Source organism: Primulina tabacum, chromosome 18 (genome assembly GCF_025594145.1).
Source record: "Primulina tabacum isolate GXHZ01 chromosome 18, ASM2559414v2, whole genome shotgun sequence".
NCBI lineage: Eukaryota > Viridiplantae > Streptophyta > Magnoliopsida > Lamiales > Gesneriaceae > Primulina > Primulina tabacum.
In genome coordinates this window covers 21,393,936-21,421,410 of record NC_134567.1, presented here as the reverse complement: position 1 = coordinate 21,421,410, position 27,475 = coordinate 21,393,936, and the positions used below count along the sequence as shown (strand labels likewise).

Sequence of the window (27,475 nt, the reverse complement as noted above, 5' to 3'; positions counted from 1 at the left end):
AAGCATGTATTTTAGTGCAGAGTGACCAATGTACACAACGACTATGGACAAAACAAGGTATGAATGAAAATTTTCAAATGCAAATACTATAACAAGTAATTCCTTTTTAGTAGTTTCATAATTGAGTTTTGAGCCTCATTTAAGTTCTTACTTTCATAGTATATAGTGTGAAATATCTTGTTTTTCCTTTGCCCAAGCATGACACCCACGGCAGTGTTACTAGAATCACATATTACCTATCCCAATTAGGTGCAGCTAACATATGTACAATCATTAATCGCTCCTTCAAGATCTCAAACGCCTCCCAATTAGGTGCAGTCATTAATCGCTCCTTCAAGATCTCAAATGTCTTCAGACAATCAGAATTAAAATCAAACACAACATATGTCATCAATAAAGAATATCGAGGTTTAGAAATTTTTTAAAATATTTAATAAAGCGTCGATAAAAGCCGACGTGCCCAAAGAAACTTCTGACTCCTTTATCGATGTTGGTTATGGTAAGTTCTTGATAACTTCTACCTGGTCCCTATCAACCTCAATCCCTTTCTCTGAAATCGTGTATACCAAGATGGTCATTTCTTGTACCACAAAATGACACTTCTTCCAGTTCAGCACTAAATTTGTCTTCTCGCATCTCATCAAAACCATGTTCAAATTCTGCAAACAATCATCAAACGTGGATCCAATATTGAGAAATCATCCATGAATAATTCTAAAAAAAATTATTCATATCATAAAAAATTGCAGTCATGCATCTTTAAAAAGTAGCTGAGGTGTTGCATAAATCAAAGGGCATACGCCTAAATGCAAAAGTGTTATATTGACAATTTAAAGTAGTTTTCTCTTTGTCCTCAGTGCTCTTAAAAGCTAATTGTAGCCACAATACCCATTTAAGAAGCAATAAAACTCATGACCTGCCAATCTCTATATCATTTGATCAATGAAGGGGTGGGAAAAATAATCTTTACGAGTAGCACCATTCAGTTTTCTATAATCTATGCACACATGACAACATGTGACTGTCCTAGTGGGTATGAATTCACTTTTCTCATTTGTAATCATAGTTATCCCACCTTTTTTGGGCACACACTGACAGAACTTACCTATGCGCTGTCAGATATAGGATAGAAAATATCTGCATCAAGGAGTTCGAATGTCTCAGCTTTTACTATCTCTTGCATATTTGAGTTAAGTCTCCTTTGAGGTTACAATAACGGTGATGTAGAGCCCAAAATCAGTACACGAAAAACTAATGGATTTATTTAAATTGTTAAATTATTTATTTAAATTTAAAATTATTTTAGCGATGCATGATTTATGAATTTATATTATTTTAAATTATTTATGTTTATGTGATGCACGTTAAATTGTTTCCTTGAATTTTATGTTTCAGGCGATTATTCGATGCGGGATCGGAAAAATGAGACCGACGACGATTTGAGCGATTTGTAAACTGGTATTTTATTTCAAGTCATGAAAGTGTCATTTTAAATTATTTATTAAGTTTTAAGCATTCTAAAACCTAATTTATCTATTAGGTGATTTTAAAGATTTTAGACCTTTAAAGTTTAACACTTGTGCATTTTATTTTTAATTAGGGGATTTTTGTAAAATTTAGGGTGGATTAACTTTTTAATTAACATTTTAGTTATTAATTAAGCAAATATTTGCCTCTAATTAAACACACACACGTTAACACTTAAACACACACACACATCCATCGGTTTTCTTCCACACACACACACTTCATTGTGTTGTTTTGAGAGATTAGTTAGGGTTCCAAGCTTTTCCCCAGCAGCCACCCTTGCTTCGATTTCTTTCAGCAGAAAAAAGTCGATTTTAGCAGTAGAAATCGCGCCACAATTCATCCCAGATCAACCCTCGCATTCCCTTCGCTTCGGTATCGCCGTATCGTGAGTTTTAAAGATTAAAGGCACGTATATTCTTTCGTTTTTACATCGATCTTGTCATAGTATAGTTTTGATGTTTATTGTGTGTAAAAATCCATGTTTGTTATACAAAAATTTGAGCAAAAACGTTTGGAACGATTCTTGAAAGTTTTTAGATCTCAAAACCAAATTTTGCTGTCATTTCGTGTACTGTACTTTTTTGGTCGATTTTCTAGAAACGTTTTCATCATATAAAACATCATACATTTTGATACCTTCGATTTGACAGTAAATTTGTGATCTTTGGACAAGAAATGAGTGAGTTATGATTATTTTCGTGTGACAGTGCAAAGTGTGATGTTTTAACGATTTTAGATCTCAAAAAAATGAGTCTGCTGTCACTTCGAGTACTGTGAATTTTCTTTCAACATATAAAACGTAGTACATTTTGATATCTTCGATTTGAAAGTAAATTCGTAATTTTTGGACAATAGATGAGTGAGTTATGAACATTCTTGTGTGACTGCTCAACTATGTTGGTTTTCAAAATTTTCGCACAGGGCAGCGCTTGGGCGCGAGATCTTACCGCGCTCCAGCGATAAATTACCGCCCGAGCGCCAAGCATTCTGGAAAAAAAAAATTAAAATTTTTGTCTTTGGCAGGCATGGATAATGTATAAGTATGTTCAACGTGCAAAAGTAAAATTTTTTATTTTTTAGGTATGCTAAATTTCTTATGACCAAATATTAATGAGTTTCGAAGCCGGTGAATGTGGCCGGTGACCTCTCCACCCCGGTAAAGCATGACCGGGTTTAGATCAGGATTGGAAAGAGGTAAAGCATGACCAGGGACCAATCCACCCGGTAAAACATGATCGGGGATCTCATATATGTGGTAGTGGACATCACTGCCAGCCCAGTGCTGTGGTTTAGTCTGATCAGGCGCATTTATGTATGGGTCACTTGCTTTGAAACGTATATCTACGCAAAATGATGATGTTTATATATGCTCAAGTATGTATGATGCAAGTATACATGTTGAGTCTTTAGACTCACTAGACTTGATCGATGCAGGTGAGGATGAGTTTGAGGAGGCGAGAGGTGGAGACCAGTGAGTTGGCTTGGACTGTGCGGAAGCTAAACCCGGGGACCCCTTATGTTTTAAGAATTTGTGCATGTTGATTCAAATACTTTGATTTTCACGAGATTGCTTTACGTTGTTTAAACCAGTTCTTTTTGCAAACTATATTTGTAATTGTTTTTATTTCAAATATTTTAGACGAATAGTTTATTTTTACCGCAATTTGAAAGATTATTATTTATTTAAAAAAATTTATTTTTCCACAAATTTTAATTAGTTAAAAATACGGTACGTTACAGTTGGTATCAGAGCGGTGTTCTTGTAAATGGTTATGCCTACTGCCAGTTGCGAGAAGCTCATGAAGTCACACCTCAAGTTTGTAAATTTTAAAGTTTTAAATTCTTTCATGTAGTAAGCATCAAGTCATGATTTCAGCATGTACATGTTTTAAGCTCGAATTACGTGCATATTACGATATTAATATTATGTTCATGCATGTTGTGTTTACGTGTTGGGTAAATGTTGGAACAGTATGCCTCATAGACGTATGGTTGTCCGTGGAGCAAGGGATGAGAATAGAGAGGCTCATGATGGGGAGAGGGCCCTCCTCCTCGTCCACCGCCAGATATGGATGCTTAGATGCTTGCAAGAATGACTCAGTTCTTCGCACAATTTGCAGGGAACAATGCTGCAGTAGATACAGGAGCGAGGCCCAGGCCAGAGGCTGTGTATGAGAGGTTCAGGAAGATAGACCCGAAGGAGTTCTCGGGGACTACGTACCCGATGATAGATGAGGGATGGATTAAGTCCATCGAGGTAATTTTTGCTTTCATGGAGCTGCAGATTGCAAAAAGGGTCAGGTGTGCCACTTTCCTGCTGACAAGAGATGCCAGACTTTGGTGGGAGAGCGCATCAGTATCAGTGAATTTGCAAACAATGACTTGAGATGGTTTTAAAGAAGTTTTCTACTCCAATTACTTCACTGAGGAAGTACGCTCCCGCCTGACCAGGGAGTTCATGACGTTGCGACAGGGGATAGCAGCATGGCAGAGTTTGTCAGGAAATTTTAGAGGGGGTGTCACTTTGTACCCCTAATTACGAATGATGCCCGGGAGAAGCTGATGAATTTTATTGATGGGTTACGGCCGATATTCCATCGTGATGTGAGAGTTGCTGGTCCTACTACTTATGTTGTTGTCGTGTCGAGAGCCCTGGCGGCAGAGCAGGACCAGAGGGACATTGAGAATGACAGGCAGGGCAAGAGGCTTTATCAGGCAACTCAGCAGTAGCAGCATCCTTAGTTTAAGAGGCATTTCCAGGGACAGCAGGGGAAGAAGCCATTTCAGGGACCGCCGAAAAAAAAGGGTCCTATTCCTCAGCAGAAAGCTCCTCAGAGGCCTAGTGAGTACCCGGTGTGCCCAAAGTGCCACCGCCAACATGCAGGATAGTGTTTATGGGGATCGGAAAAATGCTTCAAGTGTGGAGCCAGTGATCATATGCTGAAGGACTGCCAGCAGTGGAGGTAGCCGACCCAGGGGAGAGTGTTCGCCATGCAGGCAGAGGAGGCAAACCCGGACACGACCCTGTTGACTAGAAATATTTTCATAAAGAGAGTCGCCACGAAGGTCTTGATAGATTCCGGGGCCACTCACTCTTTTATTTCGGAGACGTTCGCTAATCATTTGGACGTCAAGTCTATTGGACTCGACGTGAGCTATTCAGTTACAGTCCTATCAGGGGAAGAGTTACCAGCTACTAGCGTGGTCAGAGACATTGATCTTGAACTGCAGGGTCACCTAGTGTATGCCGATCTAATTGTGTTGTCGATACCAGAGTTTGACATTATCTATGGAATGGACTGGCCAACGAAGAATAGAGTTCTTATTGACTTTCAGAAAAGATCAGTGTTGGTAAGACCGTTGGGCGTGGAGCAATTTCTCTTTGAGCCGGATAGATGTAGGAGTTTCTCTCGCATGATCTCTTGCATGCAGGCACGAAGACTTATTCATAAGGGGTGTCAGGCTTTCTTGGCCAGTATTATTTCCACAACTGACGTACCCACTCCGTCGATATCTGATGTACCAGTAGTCAAAGATTTTCCTAACGTTTTTCCTGATGACATCACATGCCTTCCACCAGAGAGAGAGGTGGAGTTTGCCATTGACCTTGTGCCAGGCACTGTGCCAATCTCTAAGGCACCGTACCGTTTAGCTCCAACTGAGATGTTAGAGCTCAAACAGCAGATCCAGGAGCTCCTAGATAAAAATTCATCCGCCCTAGTTTCTCACCATGGGGCGTACTAGTGCTCTTCGTGAAAAAAAAAAATAGGAGCATGAGGTTGTGTATCGATTACCGAGAACTGAACAAGGTAACGATCAAGAATAAGTACCCACTACCAAGGATCAAGGATTTGTTCGATCAGTTGCAGGGAGCTACAGTGTTCTCTAAGGTATATCTACGATCTGTGCATCATCAATTGAAGGTAAAGATGCAGATGTTCATAAGACACCCTTCAGAACCAGGTATGGGCAATACGAGTTCTTAGTAATGCCGTTTGTATTGACGAATGCTCCAGCAATTTTTATGGACCTTATGAATCGAGTATTTCAGCCCTATCTAGATCAGTTCATCATAGTGTTCATTGACAACATTCTCATCTACTCGAAGAGCCATGAGGAGCACAGTCAGCATTTGGGTACAGTTTTGAAGGTCTTGTAGAGTCTCAAGTTGTTTGCAAAATTCAGTAAGTGTGAATTATGGTTGGAGAAAGTAGCATTTTTGGGTCATATAATATCTAGCAGTGGCATTGAGGTGGATATAGCTAAATTGACAGAAGTTAAGGAATGGGTTGAGCCGAAGAACGCGTCAGAGATCCACAGTTTCCTAGGCTTGGGAGGCTATTACAGGAAATTTATTCAAGGTTTTCCTCGATTGCAGTTCCACTCATTTAACTGACTAAGAAGAATGCTAAGTTTGTATGGATTGAAGGATGTCAGAAGAGCTTTGATACTTTGAAGCAAGCTCTTATCACAGCGCCAATTTTATCCATGCCATCAGTGCAAGGCAATTTTGTGATATACGCTGATGCTTCTAAGCTCGGGTTAGGCGCAGTATTGATGCAGCATGGTCGGGTTATAGCTTATGCCTCCAGACAGTTGAAAGTGCATGAGAAGAACTACCCGACTCACGAGCTCGAGTTAGTTGTCGTTTTCTTTGCGTTGAAGATTTGGAGACATTATTTGTACGGCGAGAAATGCCAGATATTCACTGATCACAAGAGTCTCAAGTACTTCTTCACGCAAAAAGAGCTGAATATGAGAGAAAGACGGTGGTTGAAATTGGTAAGAGACTACGATTGTGAAATTAGCTACCATCCAGGGAAAGCTAATGTTGTGGCAGATTCTTTGAGCAGAAAAGTTGCAGTGGTAGCACAGCTGTCAACGCATAGATCTTTTCAGTCAGAGATTCAGAAGTTTGGCCTGGAAGTTTATCCTAAGGGCAGAGCTCCTAAGCTTTCTAATCTGACAGTACAGTCTTCTTTGCTAGACCGAATTCGTAGAGGTCAGCCTTCGGATGAGCAGTTACAGATTTGGAGACTGAAGAATGAGGCCAAGGGCAGTGTACTCTACACAGTGTTCGATAGTATTTTGAAGTACAGAGGAAGGATGTGGGTTCATAGTGTAGATTCGATCAGAGAGGATATTGTGACAGAGGCGCATACATCTCCGTATTCCATCCATCTAGGAGATACCAAGCTGTACAAGGATTTGCAGATGCTGTGTTGGTGGCTAGGTATGAAGCGAGACATCCGTCGATTTGTATCTGAATGTCTCACTTGTCAGCAAGTGAAAGCGGAGCATCAGAGGCCAGTGATAGGACTCGTGTTTACGTGTTTTTAGTGTTGTTTTTGAGTCGCGTTCATGCATCATATTAGTTTGTTTTAGTTGAATTTTGCAATTTTTTAGCATTATTGAGCATTTGACTAATCTCGTGTATTCTGTGGTTATTTTGTAGGAATTGAACCAAAAAGTGGGAGAAACTTTGGCATAATATCGAAGAGGTCTCGCTAGGGCGGTCAAAAGTGACCGCCCCAGCGAGCATTGTGGTCTGGCCGAGGATTATTTTGCGCAAGTGTCTCGCTAGGGCGGTCAAAAGTGACCGCCCCAGCGAAACCAGGGACAAGCTCGAGGAAGCTTATTCCAGGACCTCTCGCTAGGGCGGTCAAAATATACCGCCCTAGCGAGAAGCGAGATTGAGAAAGATTTGTTTCCAAATTTCTAGGGACTCTATTCTACACTATAACCTAACACACGAGATCAGCCGTTTTTGGACACACTTTATCAGAATTTTCATTAATTTTTCTTGGAGAGGAGGCTAGGAGCAAAGGAGATTTCGAAGACCTCGAGATTTCCACGCGTCGTGGCCGTCATCCATCGTCATCTTTAGTATTTTCATTATTCAGTATTTTATTTCTTACATTGATTGTTGGTTTTTATCATGAATTTCAGTAGCTAAACTCTAGATTTGTTGGGATTTGAGGGGATCCTACCTCGCACTCGGTGTTGAACATTATTTCTCGACGTTTTTATTAGTGATTTGTTTATGCTATTGTTCTTTCGTGTTTCAATCGAAGCCTAGCTAACTTCCTTTGATTATTTCATGTGTTTGATGAGTTCGATAGAATAGTTAACAATACGATCAAATAGTATAAACCACGGATTTACAATTTTAGTAGATATACGGAATTGGGTACGTGTCGATAGTGATAGTTCACCCGAATGAAAGCTAGTGGATTCCATAGAATGAAATGCAATCTTGAACTGTTAAATATTTGAGGACACTTGAGTACTGCATGTTTTTTATTAGTATTAATATAGCTCGACAGAGTATATTTATTAGTCTAGGGAATTCCGTCGAACGCACGAGTAAAAGTCGAGTGTAATTAGTTAAACACGAGCGGTAGGTGAACTGATAATTCCCAACAAATTCATTTCTCATTTGATTTAATCCAAATTAATCATTGCGTTCTTGAACACGTTTTCTTTGCATTTTAATTATTTTAATTGTTTACTTTACATTAGTTTAATCATCAACTCAATTTATCGTTGCTAAAGAAATTTTAATTGAAAATAAAAATAGTGTAACGCAGTCCTTGTGGAACGATACTCGTATTTACTTACGTTTATTATAACTTGACTATCGTGCACTTGCGATATTTAAATCGAGCTTTCATTTATAAAATAAATTTTGGGATTATTCACTGTGCAAGTTTTGCTCGACCAAGTTTTTGGCGCCGTTGCCGGGGACTGTTGATTCACAATTTTTTATTTTTCAGTTAAATTCTTTAGTATTATTTATTTTATTGTTATTTGATACTCTCATTGTGTTGCAAATTTTTCTTGTGGTGCATGCGAAGATCACTCGAGTTTAAGCTTGAGCCTTTTGACCCCGAGATCGAACGCACAGCTAGACGTCGACTACAGCAGCAAAGAGCGAAGGAAAGAATGGAAGGCGATCAACAAAGAGAGGAGCCAAGGCGTATACCGATGTTGGATTATGCACAGCCGTCTCTTGATGGAGCACGTCCAAGCATCGTAAGACCAGTCATCCGAGCTAATCAGTTTGAGATCAAGCCAGCTATCATTCAGATGATTCAGAACACTGTCCAATTTGGGGGAAGTGCACTTGACGACCCTAATTCTCATATAGCTGACTTTCTTGAAATTTGTGATACTTTTTAAGTTTAATGGCGTGTCTGATGACGCTATTCGTTTGCGTTTATTTTCATTTTCACTGAGAGATAAAGCTAAGTCGTGGTTAAACTGTTTGCCTGTAGGGTCTATTACTACATGGGAAGATATGGCAAAGGCGTTCCTGATCAAGTACTTTCCTCCGTCGAAGACTATGAAGCTCAGAGCCGACATTACTACTTTTGCTCAATATGAGCAAGAGTCACTTTACGAGGCATGGGAGCGCTACAAGGACTTGTTGAGGAGATGTCCACACCATGAACTGCCTCTTGGGTTAGTTGTTCAAACTTTCTACTACGGTCTGCTTACTCCTAACCGTACTATGATAGATGCTGCTGCCTGTGGTAACTTACTGAGAAAGACGGCGGAGGAAGGATATGAGTTATTGGAGGAGATGGCTGCTAGTAGCTATCATCCTCAGTCTGATAGGCAGAGACGAGGTGCTGGAGTTAATCAAGTTAATGATTTGTCAGCGGTTTCAGCACAGTTAGAGGCTTTGAATAGAAAGATTGATGGGATGAGCATGAGTGGGTCGGCTATGCGTCTGCAAGAAATTTTCTGTGATAAGTGTGGGGGTGAGCATGATGTGCAGGATTGCCAAGATGGCAACCCATTCTATGTGCCTGAGGGAGCACCGGTAAAACAAGTGGGATTCCAGAACCGTCCTAGAAATGACCCTTACTCGAACACATATAATCCGGGATGGAGGAATCACCCAAACTTTTCATGGGGAGGTCAAAACAACCAACATCGCCAACAAAGAGGTCCACCATATGTGATGCACCAAGGATTCAAGCCAGAACCATATCGGGAGAAGTCCAATTTAGAGCAAATGATGACTAAATTTATTTCTGCAACAGAGACGAGATTTCAGAACCAAGATGCATCCATAAAGGGGTTAGAGAATCAAATGACAATTGGCTAAGTTGATTGCTAATAGGGAGCAAGGAACTTTACCAAGCAACACAGAAACTAACCCAAGAGAACATGTGAAGGCAGTGGAATTGCGTAGTGGAAAAACACTCGGGTCTAATGAGGAAAAGACCAAGCACGGTGAGGATGAGGTGAAAAATTGAGGAGGTAAGTCTTATAACTCTACAGCTACACCTATTGCACAGAATAAAATTGTTATCCCTCCACCTTTTCCTGCAGCAATGAAGAAAGCTAAATTAGATGCACAATTTGGTAAATTTCTTGAGATATTTAAAAAATTGCATATTAACATTCCTTTTGCTGATGCTTTATTGAATATGCCAAGTTATGCAAAATTCTTGAAAGATATCTTAGCAAATAAGCGGAAGCTAGAAGATCATATGACGGTGAATTTGACTGAAAATTGCTCCGCTTTAGTTCAAAACAAGATGCCTCCGAAGCAAAAAGATCCAGGGAGTTTCTCGATACCTTGCATTATTGGTGACATTAATTTTCATAAAGCTTTATGTGATCTTGGTACGAGTATTAATCTTATGCCTTTTTCTGTGTTTAGGAGACTGGGATTAGGTGAACCCAAGCCAACTAGGATGTCGTTGCAGCTGGCTGACAGATCTGTCAAGTATCCACGTGGGATTATCGAAGATGTTCTGGTGAAAGTGGATAAGTTTATTTTTCCTGCAGACTTTGTGGTACTTGACATGGAGGAAGATTTAGAGATGCCTTTAATCCTAGGGAGACCTTTTCTGGCTACAGGGAAAGCACTGATTGATGTTGAGGAGGGGAAATTGAGACTGAGAGTTGGAGAAGAAGAAATTATTTTTGATGTTTTCAATACTCTCAAGCACACAATGCACAATGATAGTTGCTTTCGTGTTGATGTCTTGGATTCGCTTGTTTGTGATTTTGTGCAGGATGGATTGAAAGAACCATTGGAGGCCACTCTCACTACTGAAAAGCATAAGGACGAGCTGGACGAGGAAAAGATGGAGATGGTAGCTCATTTGAATGCCATTCCACCTTGGAGAAAGCAAGTGAGGCTTAGACTAGAGGAATTGGGAGACAGAAAAGATTTAATGCCTCAAAAGTCAAGCCTAGAGGAGCCACCTAGTTTGGAGCTCAAACCATTACCTCCACATCTCAAGTACGTATATCTAGGAGAAAATAATAAATTGCCTGTTATTATTTCCTCTTCTTTGACAGATGATATGGAGAGTAAGCTCTTGGGAGTTCTCAAGGAGCATAAAGGAGCGTTTGCTTGGAAGGTTTCGAACATAAAAGGGATAAGTCCTTCGATCTGCATGCACAAAATTCTGATGGAAGATAAATACTCACCTCTAGCACAACCACAAAGGAGACTCAATCCAAAGATGCAAGAGGTAGTAAAAGCTGAAACAATTAAACCTGGATGCAGGTATTATATATCCTATCTCTGATAGTGCGTGGGTAAGTCCTGTACAATGTGTGCCTAAAAAGGGTGGGATTACTGTTATTACTAATGAAAAAAATGAGTTGATTCCCACTAGAACTGTTACGGGTTGGCGTGTATGCATAGATTATAGGAAATTGAATGATGCAACCCGTAAAGATCACTTTCCCTTGCCATTTATCGATCAAATGATTGAACGATTAGCAGGTCATGAATTTTATTGCTTTTTAGATGGATACTCGGGATACAATCAAATCACAATTGCACCTGAGGACCAAGAGAAAACTACTTTCACTTGCCCTTATGGTACTTTTGCGTTTAGGCGTATGCCCTTTGGTTTATGCAATGCACCTGCAACATTTCAAAGATGCATGACCGCTATCTTTCATGACATGACTGAAAATTTCCTTGAAATCTTTATGGATGACTTCTCTATTTTTGGCTCCTCATTTAATGAATGTTTAGAGAATTTGAACTTGGTGTTAGTTAGATGTGAGGAGAGCAATTTGGTGTTGAATTGGGAGAAGTGTCATTTTATGGTTCAAGAGGGGATTGTGTTAGGACACAAGGTATCGGAGAATGGAATTGAGGTTGACAAAGCCAAGGTGGAAGTAATCAAAAACTTACCCCCACCTTCATCAATAAAAGGAGTTAGAATTTTCCTAGGACATGCACCACCACCCCCGCAGCCACGCCGCCATGCCATGCGAGATCGCGTCGCCGAATTGGGCGCTTGGGCCACTTATCAGACTGAGTACCAGGCCGTTAATCAAGCCCACATTCAGAACATCGAATACTTGGTGCAGGGGATCTCAACTCATTTGGACATCGACACGTCCGGCCGGCCACCTACACCAGCATACCCGCCACCCTTCCAGTTTCAATACCATTATCCTATGCCCCCAGCGGCTGAAGAGGGAGTCCCACCGCCTGAGAATGAGGAGGAGGACGATTTCTGATTAGGGGAGTTCACTGTTTCCCCTTGCCTTTTATTTTGCATATTCTTTCTTTGCATTTACATTCATGAGTTTTTTTTATGTTTTTAGTGTTTGTTTCGTTTTGTGCACTGAGGGCATTGCACAACTCTAGTATGACGGGGGTAGATTGTTTTGTTTGCTGAGTTAATTGGTTTTAAATTGTTGTATTTCTTTTATTTGGTGTTGTTTATGGTGAGAAAACATAGTGTATGAGCCAATGATGATGTTGAATTGATAGTATACAAAAGTATTGATTGGGTCACCTCATGAATGGTACTCTTGATTGTTAAATCATGAATTTTGGCACAAAGTTGAATTTTTTGAGCACATATGTGTGGGGACTAGAATTTTGTAGGAATAATGGTGAAATTTGAAGGTTTTGTGTGGTTAACTTGAAAGGCATCATTTATGAGTTGATTTAGCATGTAAACCCGTGAAAATAAGTCACTAATTGGGACCTTGAATGAGAACATGTGATTTGCCTTGAACTTTACATATACCTTTTTTTTTTCAATGCACTGAATTAAAATATCATACTCCTAACCAGCTGTAATCCAAAGTATATATTCTTAGCCTATGGAGTACACGTGTGAAAATTGTGCATCAAAAATATATATATATATATATATATATCGAAAAAATATATCGAAAAAGAAAAAATTGGTGGAGATTTAAGGTGAGGGGGAGCCGAAATAAAAGGAATGAAATTCTATTCCTGGGCTAAAAGTTGGAGATGTAAGGAGACGAGGAAAGTCAGACGAAAAGTCTTGACGATTGCACAATGAAAATGATCGGTGTACTCCCGACTGTTAGCCACTTGAGCTTATTTTCCTTCTTTTCGACACCCTTCTCTGCACTTAAGAATCGAATAAAGTTCAAATTATGGTTAGTGATAAATGGGCACGGGGGGGCATGCTAGTGATACTTGTATTGAAGTGCTAATTGAGTGACTCGCATGATCGGATGATTGATCTATTTGAAGTACGAATGACTAGACCCATCATGACACACACACACGTTCAAATTAGTGTCGAGATTTATGTGTAGATGAGAATGAGTATTCGTTTGTGATTCGACTTGATTATGAATTTGTGTGTGAGAAAGTTCACTGAGGCATGAGCATAACAGTTGTTAACTCACCATTGACATTTACTTGTGTTGGTTATTTCTTGTTTGAGTATTTTGTATTTGTTTTGTTTGTTTAGAATCTCGTGCTTTAACCTATTTTGCTCGAGGGCGAGCAAAAGGTTAGTATGAGGGGGTTGATAGGACTCGTTTTTACGTGTTTTTAGTGTTGTTTTTGAGTCGCGTTCATGCATCATATTAGTTTGTTTTAGTTGAATTTTGCAATTTTTTAGAATTATTGAGCATTTGACTAATCTCGTGTATTCTGTGGTTATTTTGTAGGAATTGAACCAAAAAGTGGGAGAAACTTTGGCATAATATCGAAGAGGTCTCGCTAGGGCGGTCAAAAGTGACCGCCCCAGCGAGCATTGTGGTCTGGCCGAGGATTATTTTGCGCAAGTGTCTCGCTAGGGCTGTCAAAAGTGACCGCCCCAGCGAAACCAGGGACAAGCTCGAGGAAGCTTATTCCAGGACCTCTCGCTAGGGCGGTCAAAATATACCGCCCTAGCGAGAAGCGAGATTGAGAAAGATTTGTTTCCAAATTTCTAGGGACTCTATTCTACACTATAACCTAACACACGAGATCAGCCGTTTTTGGACACACTTTATCAGAATTTTCATTAATTTTTCTTGGAGAGGAGGCTAGGAGCAAAGGAGATTTCGAAGACCTCGAGATTTCCACGCGTCGTGGCCGTCATCCATCGTCATCTTTAGTATTTTCATTATTCAGTATTTTATTTCTTACATTGATTGTTGGTTTTTATCATGAATTTCAGTAGCTAAACTCTAGATTTGTTGGGATTTGAGGGGATCCTACCCCGCACTCGGTGTTGAACATTATTTCTCGACGTTTTTATTAGTGATTTGTTTATGCTATTGTTCTTTCGTGTTTCAATCGAAGCCTAGCTAACTTCCTTTGATTATTTCATGTGTTTGATGAGTTCGATAGAATAGTTAACAATACGATCAAATAGTATAAACCACGGATTTACAATTTTAGTAGATATACGGAATTGGGTACGTGTCGATAGTGATAGTTCACCCGAATGAAAGCTAGTGGATTCCATAGAATGAAATGCAATCTTGAACTGTTAAATATTTGAGGACACTTGAGTACTGCATGTTTTTTATTAGTATTAATATAGCTCGACAGAGTATATTAATTAGTCTAGGGAATTCCGTCGAACGCACGAGTAAAAGTTGAGTGTAATTAGTTAAACACGAGCGGTAGGTGAACTGATAATTCCCAACAAATTCATTTCTCATTTGATTTAATCCAAATTAATCATTGCGTTCTTGAACACGTTTTCTTTGCATTTTAATTATTTTAATTGTTTACTTTACATTAGTTTAATCATCAACTCAATTTATCGTTGCTAAAGAAATTTTAATTGAAAATAAAAATAGTGTAACGCAGTCCTTGTGGAACGATACTCGTATTTACTTACGTTTATTAGAACTTGACTATCGTGCACTTGCGATATTTAAATCGAGCTTTCATTTATAAAATAAATTTTGGGATTATTCACTGTGCAAGTTTTGCTCGACCAGCCAGCAGGAATGCTTAAGCCACTCCCTATTCCCGAGTGAAAATGGGAGAATATCACCATGGACTTCGTTGTTGGTTTGACGATGTCAGTTAGAGGATCCAATTCTTTTGGGTTATAGTGGATCAACTTACTAAGTCAGCACATTTCTTTCCAGTGAAGACAACTTTCTCCATGACTCATTATGCAGAGCTCTATATCAGGGAGATAGTCTGATTGCACGGGATCCCAGTTTCTATTGTGTCCGAAAATGACCCGAGATTCCCATCATCCTTTTGGAAGAGTTTGCATTCAGCTATGGGGACGAAGCTGCTATTCAGTACGAAATTCACCCTCAGACAGATGGCCAGTCTGAGCGAGTGATTCAGATATTGGAAAATCTGTTGCGAGCTTGTGTGATAGATTTTCATGGGAATTGGGAATCAAAGCTACCTCTAGTGGAGTTTACCTACAACAACAGTTTTCAATCATCTATAGGTATGGCTCCCTACGAGGCACTGTATAGAAAGAAGTGCAGATTGCCCATTCATTGGGATGAAGTCGGTGAGAGATCAAAACTTGGCCCATAGATTGTTCAGCAGACAGCAGATGTGGTGATCAAGATCCGAGACAGGATGAAGACCGCCCAGAGTCGCCAAAAGAGTTATGCTGACAAGAGAATGAGAGATCTCGAGTTTGCCGTAGGATATCATGTATTCGTTAAAATAGCACCTATAAAGAGTGTTATGAGGTTTGGGAAGAGAGGCAAGATTAGTCCGAAATTCATTGGACCATTAGAAATTCTTGAAAAAGTTGGGACACTAGCTTATCATGTAGCCCTACCGCCAAAATTGTTCGGAGCACACAACGTATTCCACGTCTTGATGCTGAGGAAGTATATAGCAAACCCTTCGCATGTTTTGAGTTTTGAGCCGTTGTAGTTGGCTCCAGACCTGTCGTATGAGGAAAGACTTGTCCAAATCCAAAACAGACAGGAGAGGAGACTTCGGAACAAAGTGACCAAGTTGGTCAAGGTCCGGTGGCTGAAGCAATCAGTGGAGGAGGCCACTTGGGAGGCCGAAGCAGGCATGACAAGTCGCTACCCCGAACTGTTCGGTAAGACTTAATTTCGAGGACGAAATTTATTTAAGTGGGGGAGAAATTGTAGAGCCCAAAATCAGTATACGAAAAACTCATGCATTTATTTTTTAAAAAGATTATAGTGATGCATGATTTATGAATTTGAATTATTTTTATTATTTATGTTTATGTGATGCACGTTGAATTGTTTCCTTGAGTTTCATGTTTCAGGCGATTATTCGATGCGGAATGGGAGAAATGAGACTGGCGATGATTTGGGCGATTAGTAAAACGTGATATTTTATTTCAAGTCATGAAAGTGTCATTTTAAATGATTTATTAAGTTTTAAGCATTCTAAAGCCTAATTTATTTATTAGGTGATTTTTTAAATTTTAAACCTTTAAATTTTAACACTTGTGCATTTTATTTTTAATTAGGGGATTTTTGTAAAATTTAGGGTGGATTAAATTTTTAATTAACATTTTAATTATTAATTAAGCAAATATTTACCCCTAATTAAACACACACACGTCAACACTTAAACACACACACACATCCATTGGTTTTCTTCCACACACAAACTTCATTGTGTTGTTTTATTCTTGAGAGATTAGTTAGGGTTCCAAGCTTTTCCCCAGCAGCCACCCTTGCTTCGATTTCTTTCAGCTGAAAATCAACGGTTCCAAGCTTTTCCCCAGCAGCCACCCTTGCTTCGATTTCTTTCAGCTGAAAAACGTTTATTTTAGCAGTAGAAATCGTGCCACAATTCGTCTCGGATCAACCCTCGCATTCCTTTCGCTTCGATATCGCCGTATCGTGAGTTTTAAAGATTAAATGCATGTATATTATTTTGTTTTTGTATCGATATTGTCATAGTATATGTTTTGATGTTTATTGTGTGTAAAAATTTATGTTTGTTATACAAATGTTTTAGCAAAAACGTTTGGAATGATTCTTGAAAGTTTTTAGATCTCAAAATTGGATGTTGCTGTCATTTCATGTACTGTACTTTTTGATCGATCTTCTGAAAAAGTTTTCAACATATGATCATTTTCGTGTGACTGCTCAAACTGTGATGTTTAAACGATTTTAGATTTCAAAAAAACGAGTTTGCTGTCACTTCGATTACTGTGAATTTTTGGTCTACTTTCTGGAAAAACTTTCAACATATAAAACGTAGTACGTTTCGATATCTTCGATTTGACAGTAAATTCGTAATTTTTAGACAAGAGATGAGTGAGTTATGATCATTCTCGTGTGACTACTCAACTGTGTTGGTTTTCAAAATTTTCGCGCAGGGCAGCGCTCCGGCGCGAGATCTTACTGCTCGAGCGCCAGACCTTCTGGACAGGGCGCGCTCAAGTGATAAGGAATTACCGCCCGAGTGCCAAGCATTCTGGAAAAAAAATTAAAATTTTTGTCTTGGGCAGGCATGCATAATGTATAAGTATGTTCGACGTGCAAAAGTAAAATATTTTATTTTTGAGGTATGCTAAATATCTTGTGACCAAATATGAACGGGTTTGGAAGCCGGTGAATGTGGCCGGTGACCTCTCCACCCCGGTAAAGCATGACCGGGTTTAGATCAGGATTGGAAAGCGGTAAAGAATGAACAGTGACCAATCCACGCAGTAAAGCATGACCTGGGATCTCATGTATGTGGTAGTGGACATCTCTGCCAGCCCAGTACTGTGGCTTAGTCTGATCAGACGCATTTATGTATGGGTCACTTCCTTTGAAACATATCTCTCCGCAAAATGATGATATTTATCTATGCTCAAATATGTATGATGCAAGTATGTTTATGAAAAGTTTTATGAAACGGTGTCACGTCTATGTTTATGTATGTACGTTCAAGTTTAAGTATGGTCTACTTTAAAATGCATGTGGTTTTATTATGTATTACTTGTTATTCTCAATTTATACATGTTGAGTCTTTAGACTCACTAGACTTGATCGATGCAGGTGAGGATGAGTTTGAGGAGGCGAGAGGTGGGGACTAGTGCGTTGGCTTGGACTACGCGGAGGCTAAACATCAGGACCGCCTATGTTTTAAGAATTTGTGCATGCTGATTCAAATACTCTGATTTTCACGATATTGTTTTACGTTGTTTAAGCTAGTTCTTTTTGCAAACTATATTTGTAATCGTTTTTATTTCAAATATTTTAGACGAATAGTTTATTTTTATCGCAATTTGAAAGATTATTATTTATTTAAGAAAATTTTTATTTTTCCGCAAATTTAAGTAATTAAAACAACGGTACGTTACAGGTAAGTACTTTTATTCCATCAAAATTTTGTGCATATGTACTGATGGATTTATTCATTTGATGTCTGCCACTACCAAGCGAATGTTTTCTTATGATCTTTCAACACGTTTAGCAATTTCACCTCCATTATATATGTCATAAAAGAAGAAATAATAATAGTTGAATTATTATTCTCACCTATGTATGCATACTTCATATGTGGAGGTAAAGGCTTGAGCTATAGAGTTGGTGGTTAATCTATACTTGACTTTTGAGGATACAAGTCTCTCATATCTTCCAAGCCTTCTATTCTGAGTCTGACTTGCTTCTTCCATGGTGGATTGGCATTGAAGTGTGCCACAACTTCAGTTTGTGCCTCATCTAACTCCTTATTTTGCAACTCAGTAGTGAGTGTGACTTCCACTGGATTCTTCTAAGAGTCCTGCACAAAATCGTGAACAATTGAATCCATAACATCAATTCTAAGCCAATCTTGATTGTGCAGTGTGTTCTTAAGTACATTAAAAACATTAAAAATAATTTTTTAATCTTAAATCTCAATCTCAACTTCCTATGTTGGAAATCGATTAGAGCTTTTCCAGTTTCAAGAAATGTTCGACCCAAGATTAATGACATATCGAAGTCCTTCCATATCAAATACCATGAAATCAACGGGAAAAATTAACTTTCATATTTTAAGTATTGCATCCTCAATAATTCCTCGTGGGTACTTTGTCGACCTATCTGCCAATTGCAATAACATCCTCGTGGGTTTTGGCTTTCCCGGGTTTTTTTTTTAAATAATATAATTTTAAAATTTATGTATTAAAATATTGCAGAAGTGGGACATTTGTAAAAATATGACAATCTGGAAAGTGGAACCCCGGATTCTTAAGCCTTCACGGATTTTTAAGCCTTCACTGATTCTTATAAAAAAAATTAAGGTTTCACGGATTCTTAGAATCTGTGCTATACTGTCACGGATTCAGAATCCGTGGCAGACTGCCACGGATTCAGAATCCGTTACAGTATGTCACGGATTCTAGAATCATTGACTTCTCAATTATTTAAATGAAACCGAGCACTTCATTTTCGATCACCGTGTTCCCTTTCCCTTATGAACAATTTTCTTTCGATCATCACCGAGCACCGAGTTCCCTTTTCATTAGCGCAAGTCTTGGGAATTTTTTCAGAATATTAAGATGTAACGTTATTATTTTTGTTTATTATATTTATTATTATTCGTTGATTTATTGAACTAAATTTGATTGACTGAATTTTATTCTTGAATCAATAAATATTATGAAAATTAGCTTAATGTAATAAAAATAACATATTTTTTATTGTCCTTAATATTTATTATTGTTCGGCATCCTTAAGATAAGTTTTTTTTAAAAAATTACATTAGTTTTATTGATGACAATAATTTAAATATTTTTATTTGTACTGATTAACTTTAAATAATAATGATAATAATAGTCATCGAGCATTTATTGTTTTAATATTAATTTTAAGTAATAACAATAGTTATAATATTAATTGTATTATTGGAATTATAATACTATAATTTAGAATTTTTTGCATCACCGAGCACTTCATCAATGCATCATAGTAGTTTTAAGTAATAACAATAGTAATAATAATAACTATAATTATTTTAATTACAATAATTATAATATTAATTTTATTATTGGAATTAGAATATGTATAGTTATTCTTATTACTATTGTATTTATTATAATTATATGTTACTATTATAAGTAAATATAATATAATTATTTACAGTAATTAGTTTATTTACGTATTATGAAGTATTATTTAATTTTAAAAGAAATTAGTTTATTTACAGTAATTAGTTTTATTACCAATTTATCATCAAAATATACGTTTTATTTTTTCGAGCCGGAAATTGCAAATAAATTTCGTTTACTATAAAATATGTAGTTAAAAATTTTGTTGATAAAAAATATAATATTTGTTAACTAATGATTTTTTGTTTGCAAAATAGCTGAAAATACGGATAATGTGTTGTATTTGTGGGGTAGACACATATCAAATAATATCAACACTAAAAATATGGATGCACTAATTCTGTCACGCCGTTCTGACAAATATCTTTGGAGATTGCTTAATGCTGGGATTCACCTCCGTGTCTGCCTATGTCTAGCACGCATGGGCTTCTATGGTGTCATTCAGTGTGGTCCTATTAAAAATTATGGTAATCATTTGCTTACAGCCATTGTTGAGAGATGGTGTCGTGAGACACACACATTTCACCTTACAGTCGACGAGGCAACAATCACCCTACAGGACATTGCCTTTATTTGGGGGTTGAATATTGATGGCATGCCCATCACTGGTAGAGATACCGCGTACAACAAACATACTTTACAATAGCGCTGCGCAACTTGGTTGGGTTTTACGCCTACATCTTGTCAGATTAAAGGTGCACATCTTTATCTGACCGCTTTGCTAGAACATTGCCTAAATAATACGATTAATGATCAAATCACTGAAGATGACGTGACACAATTTTCTCGTTGTGCTGCATTAATGATCATTGGTGGCTGTATGTTTTCGGACTTAGAAGGTGCTGCTGTGAAACTTATGTATTTGCAGTTTCTTGAGGACATAGAAATGGTGAATACGTTTAGCTGAGGTTCTGCTGTGTTGGAATATCTTTATAGAGAGCTGTGCGACACATTAATGAGATTAAAGGTCGATTTGTGTGTGCATGTTCAGATATTGCAGGTATTTTTACACTTCTACGGTCATTATATTTGTTGTACTTAATTTTTCTTATGATTTGACAATTTATGTTGTATGTTATTGAAAAATTGGGTATGGTCTAAAATTACTCTTATTTGCCCTGATAAAGCGCAAGAAGTATCTATTTCAGAAGAGCAAGCTGCAGATGTGCTTCAGGGTCTATCATTCCCACCATATGGCGCACGGTACTAATAAGAATTATTTAACATTTATTATTATTATTTTGTTATGTTTCTTTAATGACTGTATTGTGTACTTTTATAAATTGAAGGTGGAGACGAGGATTCTCTTGGACACACACGGCCCATCATTTGGTCCGTATAATGAGAGATATGCTTGACAGGATGATAGAAGGGCAGGTAGATATATAAATTAGTTGTTTAGAGTTTGAAATTTTTTAAAAATTCAGTATGAGTTTTATATTATCAACTTGATAATCTTTTTTTTTTATTTTATTTGCTTCAGTTTATATGGACAGTTTATGATATGGAGTCCTCGGAGGTTGCTAGAATTCTTGATGGAAATAGAATTCATCTATGTCGGTCGGCATGTGCATTGATCAATTTTCATATAGTTGAGATGCATAGACCAGAGCGGTGTCTCCGAAAATTTGGAATGCGTCACGGTATCCCGCCACCTGCTACTAACTTCGATAATTTCCATAAATTTACGCGACAAGGCCGAAACAACTGTGATTGGGCGACATATCACAAAGATTTTGTAGAAATGTGGAATGACAGATATAATTTTGTGATTGGTGGGGATTATGTCATACCTGGTTCACCCGGCATAACAGTGGACTATGTTAGTTGATATCATCGCATTTCACAAATATTTCTCTCGTGCCAGTGGTACCTTCAAACATCATGCGCTACCATGCTGTTGATGCAAACTACCGACAATTTATTGCAAGACATGTTCAACTTACGTAAATTTAATTTATTGTATTAAATATAGGTTACATAACATATGCATCTATGTCACAGACACGCCCAGCTCATGAGCAATATCCACCGATGTGGACATGAAATGAGTTTGAACCCGGACCATCATCTTCAAATATGGCATACACTACTCCGCCTGTGGTTTCAAGTTTTCCATCGTACGACTCTGGTTACTACACTCCATTTGCCGGTAGTTTTACACAATTTTTACAAAGTGACTTTCGACCGGGTATGAATGAGAGTCGTCCTACATTTAACACGTCGTCCATACCATTTCAACAATATTCTGAGACAGAAGGGTATGAGGTTGGTGGGAACATTGCCGATACCAGTATGAAGGATTGTTTGCTGAGCAATCTTTCGGATGCTTCAAACAAAATATTCTCCAATGAGCTGCAATAGCTCGTGTTCTAAGAATATTAACACCGATGAATTAAATCGAGTTTGGTTAAAAACCAAGTGGAAGAAACTCGAAGTAATCCTTCGCGAAGAAAACTGTTACATTAGAAATCATTTTTTATCTTATGTAAACTGAATAACCGAAAAGGGACAGATTAGCTTTTGCATTCATCAGTTCAGTTATGGTGACAACAGAACTGATGGATAATCTAACTAATCCAAACAGTTTGAAAACAATAGTTAGACAGTTAAATACACAAGATATGTTTATGAATATTCGGAGACTTCAACTGCTCCTACGTCACCCCTTCTACCGCCTCGGGTAGGATCCACTAGAAGACTTTGATTTATACAAACACTTGTACAAACCCACTCAGCTAGGACTTACCCACTGCCTAAACTGAACTCTTAGACTGAAGGCAGCACCTTCTAGTCAACACTTCTTTAATGTCTATGTGAGAAAAACTACATACACAAGTTTAACGTCTTTGTGCAAGACTATATTTGAGTGGTTGAGAGTGTTTGTGTGTGTGAGAACTGAACAAGGATGTTCTCACACACTGAGGGAAATACGCTTCTAATCTAAGCTGATGTATCTGTAAAGAGTTCCATCTACTGGGCTGAATTCTTCTCTTAAGCTGATATGACTTTGAAGCCTGCCCTTTTCTTTTCTCTCTTGAGTTGTATATATTTGAGTCTTCACTGATCTTCTCTTTATATAGGCGGGAGAACTGATCGTACAGTGAGACTCATTTATTGTATCCGTTGCATCTTGAATTCGTTTCTTGGCCTTTGTATCTCGACTTTTTGATTGTCCTTCTGAAACGTTTTGTCTTTAATGCACTGATGCAACGTTCATTATTGTCCTTTGACTGGATAATGGCTTTGTACCTTTACGTACAGCTGGATTCCACTTGAAAGAGTTTGCCTTCATCCATAACTGAAAGATTCTAACTGATGCTTCGAACTAGTCAGTTTCAGTTGGGCTGGTGAAATCAGTTGACTCGGCAGTTTAACTGATTTCACACTTATTCAGTTGTACTGATCAGCTGGGTTTCTTCATCAGTTGAACACTCCTTCGGCTGGCCAGGCTTCTGAGGTTTTCCTGTTGAATCACCTATCAACTGGACAATCAGCTGGACTGCTCAATTGACGTAACCAGTTAGACTGATTCATTTTGTGCGATCAGTTGGGTCTTTAGTTTTGCGATGTAAACATCTCGTGAGTGATCCTAGATGCTGCATACTAAGGTAGATCATTAGTAACACAATTAACAAGTTTTGTTATCATCAAAATCAAGATTGCGAACTTGAAAAGTTCCAACACAGTACATCTGCAGCCCAAACAAGTACGCATGGAGATGCTGAGCAGATGTTAGGTCGTGGACGTAGAGTAATTGGAAGACCACCATGTGGCACTGGGGGCATCGTCACCATCATCATTAATTATTTATTTAGAGATGCACAATTACTTACGTCGTATTGTTGTATGTTGTTCAATTTTTTTATTTTAATTTGAAGTTGTTGCTGTAACATTTGTATTGGAATATTGTATACAATTTATTATTGACTTTTTAATAGCGTGGAATGTAGTGGTTGTGATTTATTATTCTTTTACTAATAAATTTACATATAAAGTTATAGTAATGAAAAAACAAGCCCACAATTGCCACCTTCGGACCAGTTCTTGCATTTGACCTTCCAAATTGTCGGAGAACTTTGGACAACGATATATTCACGTCTCAAAACCCGAACAGATAAATCCTTCACTGAAGCTATTAAATAATTTTTGCTCTTAAAAACCATTTTTACACTGAGCTCTGGCCTTTCAGTATTGTAAAAGTTTGTTCGTGATGCAGAAGGAATACCAAATAAATCCGGAATTTGTTCGTCATACACTTCATTGAAAAATTGGGGAATTTCACATAAATGTTGCTCTGGTGCAATAGGAATGTTCTCTGTCATTGTTGCTCCAGACATTAACACACGCGCCAATGTCCCTTCATTTCTATTGTCAACATGATCATCATCTTCTCCATCAATTGATGTAGTATACAAATCATCATCGCTATTCATGACATGCTGCGAACTGTCCCCAAATAAATCATCTTGCTTATCCATGTGTTTTGTAATTGGGGTGGGAATATTTGCAGCCTCAGCAGAACTATCAAAATGTATGACATTTGTGGTATTTTCTTCATCAACCCATGAATTTAAATCCAATTGGCCTGTTCTACTAGAACCCCATGCGACATCAACTCCTGATGGAACCGTGATATGATGATCCCAACACCCTGAGGTAAAATCCCATTCATGTGTTCTATTCATCCCCCATGCATGGTCTTCTACAGTGTGAGTCGTAATATGGTGATCCCAATGACCAGTGTCAATTCCAGAGTATGTCTAAGCTGACTGTTCATCGACGTGATACATAGAAGGTCCCGCTTCATTTAAACCAATTGTTCCCAAACCTTGCGTTATTACCGGCATGACTGTATCAAAATCGTAATCACTTACGTTCTGTATCACTAGCGATGAATCAACATACAAGTACATGCAATCCAGTGTCGGCAACCCAAACATAAATTGTAGACTATCATCATCTGTGATATAAACATGCTCTTCAATGTAACGAGACAACGAGCTATAACAATATTTCGTTGACAATTTGATGCAGAATTTTGATTGGTCGATCTCCAGTTTGCGATGCACATAATTCACCAGTTGGGACAATGTAGTAGACCGAGAGATTTTAATGGGCCTGGTCGCAGGGATACTATATCCAACCCTACCATCTTCATTAATGACATAGCCACCTATGCAAAGTAAGGCCCTCACAGTATCCATGTCTGCACCGAAAACTATGACATAATGTATACAATCATAACAAAATTTAATTATGAGTTTCTTACAAATATATTAAAACTATGACATAATGTATACAACCATAATAAAATTTCAAGAATCATTTACAAGTTTTTTTATTATTATTCAAATTTATATTGTCAAATCAATTTAATTAAAACTTATATTTAATAATATCAGTGTTTGTTTCATAATAATAATAAAAATTGTTATGCCTTATTTAAAATTTTAAATTTTTAAACATGTGTAATTATAATATTAAATATATCAATTTTTTATATGAACAATTTTAACAATTAAGAGTATCAATAAATTATAAAATAAAAATAAACATAAACAAATGAAAATTTTACAAAATAAACTTATATTTTTCAAAATTATTTTTCCACATAAGCACGTGATAAAAAAAATTTTGCTTAAAACTTAATTTAGTTACTAAAATAAAAGTTTTAATTAAATTAATTCAAAATATATCATTGAATAAAAATATATTAGTATTATTATTATTATTAATATTAATTTAATATATGTACTGTCGAGGCGTTTAACTTTGAAATAATTATAAAGAGTCATTTATATTATTATTTTTAAAAAAAAATGGTAAATACATGTAACACTTACCAAGTAGGTGTGATACATTAATTTTACAATTATTTTTTTCTCACTTTATTTTATTACATCATTGTGATTAATACACTAAGCAGTGAAAAACCCGCTAATATTAACTCATTCTCATATTTTAATAATATAATATAATTACATTTAAATGCGAACTTTGAAATTTTTTTTCAAACATCAACAATTTATATTTATTATTACTATTCGTATTAATAATTTTATAATATAATAATAATATTAAAAATGTAAAATATAAAAAAATTATACATAATATTAAAATGCAACGGAAACAATTTATAATTTCATTAATAAAACATAAATAATAAAATTAAAATATAAGAAATTATTGAAATTACCTTTTTCAAATGTTGTTGTACGCAAATTGTAATTGAATCAGCGAACGATATTTAATATCTGCAATAAATTACAAACATTATCATAAATATTATACAAAAAAATATTCAATATAGAAAGAAAAAACAGATATTCGACTGAGACTCGGTGCAACTCTCCCAAATTCTGATACTCAGCACAATTCTCTCAAATCAACTTCTGAATTACTGAGACTCGACGCAAATCTCTAAAATTCTGATATTCAACAGAATTCCCTCAAATCAAATTATAAATTCTAATAATCACAAGATCGACGCAATTTATAAAAGGAGGAGAGTCACGGATTCTAAAAAATATAACTATCAAAAAGTACCACGGAGCGAAGAAAAAAAATTGCATAGGACATTTGTGCCGAAGGATCGATGAAAGAATATTTGCGCCAAAGATCGATGAAAGAATTCTGAATACTCGGTGCAATTTATAGGGAGGAAAAAAGGTCAACCCACTGCCCCGGATTCTGAATCCGGGACAGTGTCACGGAACGAATCTGTGACACAATTTCTTTTTTTAAAAAAAAATAATAATCTGAATCCGGAGTTTGGATTTCCAGATTGTAATATTTTCACAAAGTTTTCAAATCTGCAATATTTTAATACATAAATTTTAAAAATATATTATTTTACAAAAAAAAACCGTCTTTCCCAGTCCTAGCTACATGAACACAAAAAAAGACATCAAACTAATGTTTGCACCTAGATCACACAACATTTTATGAGAAGTAACATCACCAATCATGCAAGAAATTGAAAACTCCATAGATCTTTTAGCTTTGGTGGAATTTTGTTTTGTACCAATGCAGAACAAATTTCTGTCAGATTCACAGTCATGTGATCCACAAACTTTTTTTTATTGGCTAAGATGTCCTTTAAAAATTTAACAAAACTAGGCATTTGCACCAAAGCATTAATAAAGAAAATATTAATATGTAATTTCTTAAAAACTTCTAGAAATTTACCAAATTTTGCATCCATATTTGCTTTCTTAAGTGGTGCAGGAAAATGTAGGGATATAAAAAAGTTAGATTGTGCAATGGGTTCATGTGTAGAGTCATATGTTGTGCCTCTAGTTGTTCCTCCTTGTCCTTAATTTTTTTCTTACCTCCCTCAAACTCTAGTACTTTTCCACTCTTCAACTCAATAGCTTGGCAAGGTGGTCAGAATTACTATTGATCATCATCTTGGCCAATTGTCCTATTTGATTTTTCAAGCCCTTAATTGGTGTATCTTGATTTTGTAGCCTAGTTTTAGTAGAAGAAATAAACTGACATAATTTGCTACAAACTAGACTTCTCCACTTAAGGCTCAAGCTTGTACATAGGATGCTTCCCACATTGTTGAGCTCCTTGAGCACTATTCTAATTGTTTTGGTCTCTCAATGAAAATTTTGGATATTTTATCCATCTAGGATTGTATGTATTAGAGTATGGGTTGTTCCTTGGGTGATTATGGC

The 27,475-nt window shown here is 37.1% G+C and overlaps 1 protein-coding gene, 1 long non-coding RNA gene and 1 other non-coding gene across 3 annotated transcripts; 2 read left to right on the top strand and 1 right to left on the bottom strand.

The window, feature by feature from the left end:
- Nucleotides 1–315: 315 nt before the first annotated feature.
- LOC142533597 (uncharacterized) lies at nucleotides 316–27,062 on the top strand. The gene is made up of 3 exons (XR_012816769.1): nucleotides 316–1,223; nucleotides 18,067–18,826; nucleotides 26,672–27,062. It is a non-coding gene; the product is annotated as an uncharacterized LOC142533597 (long non-coding RNA).
- On the bottom strand, nucleotides 8,879–8,985 carry LOC142533990 (small nucleolar RNA R71). Its single transcript, XR_012816863.1, has one exon. It is a non-coding gene; the product is annotated as a small nucleolar RNA R71 (small nucleolar RNA).
- LOC142533569 (serine/threonine-protein phosphatase 7 long form homolog) lies at nucleotides 20,724–21,666 on the top strand. Its single transcript, XM_075640392.1, has 3 exons — nucleotides 20,724–20,993; nucleotides 21,080–21,167; nucleotides 21,274–21,666. The coding sequence occupies exons 1-3, from the start codon at nucleotides 20,863–20,865 to the stop codon at nucleotides 21,619–21,621; spliced, it is 567 nt and encodes a 188-aa protein (XP_075496507.1). The 5' UTR covers nucleotides 20,724–20,862; the 3' UTR covers nucleotides 21,622–21,666.
- Nucleotides 27,063–27,475: the final 413 nt, after the last annotated feature.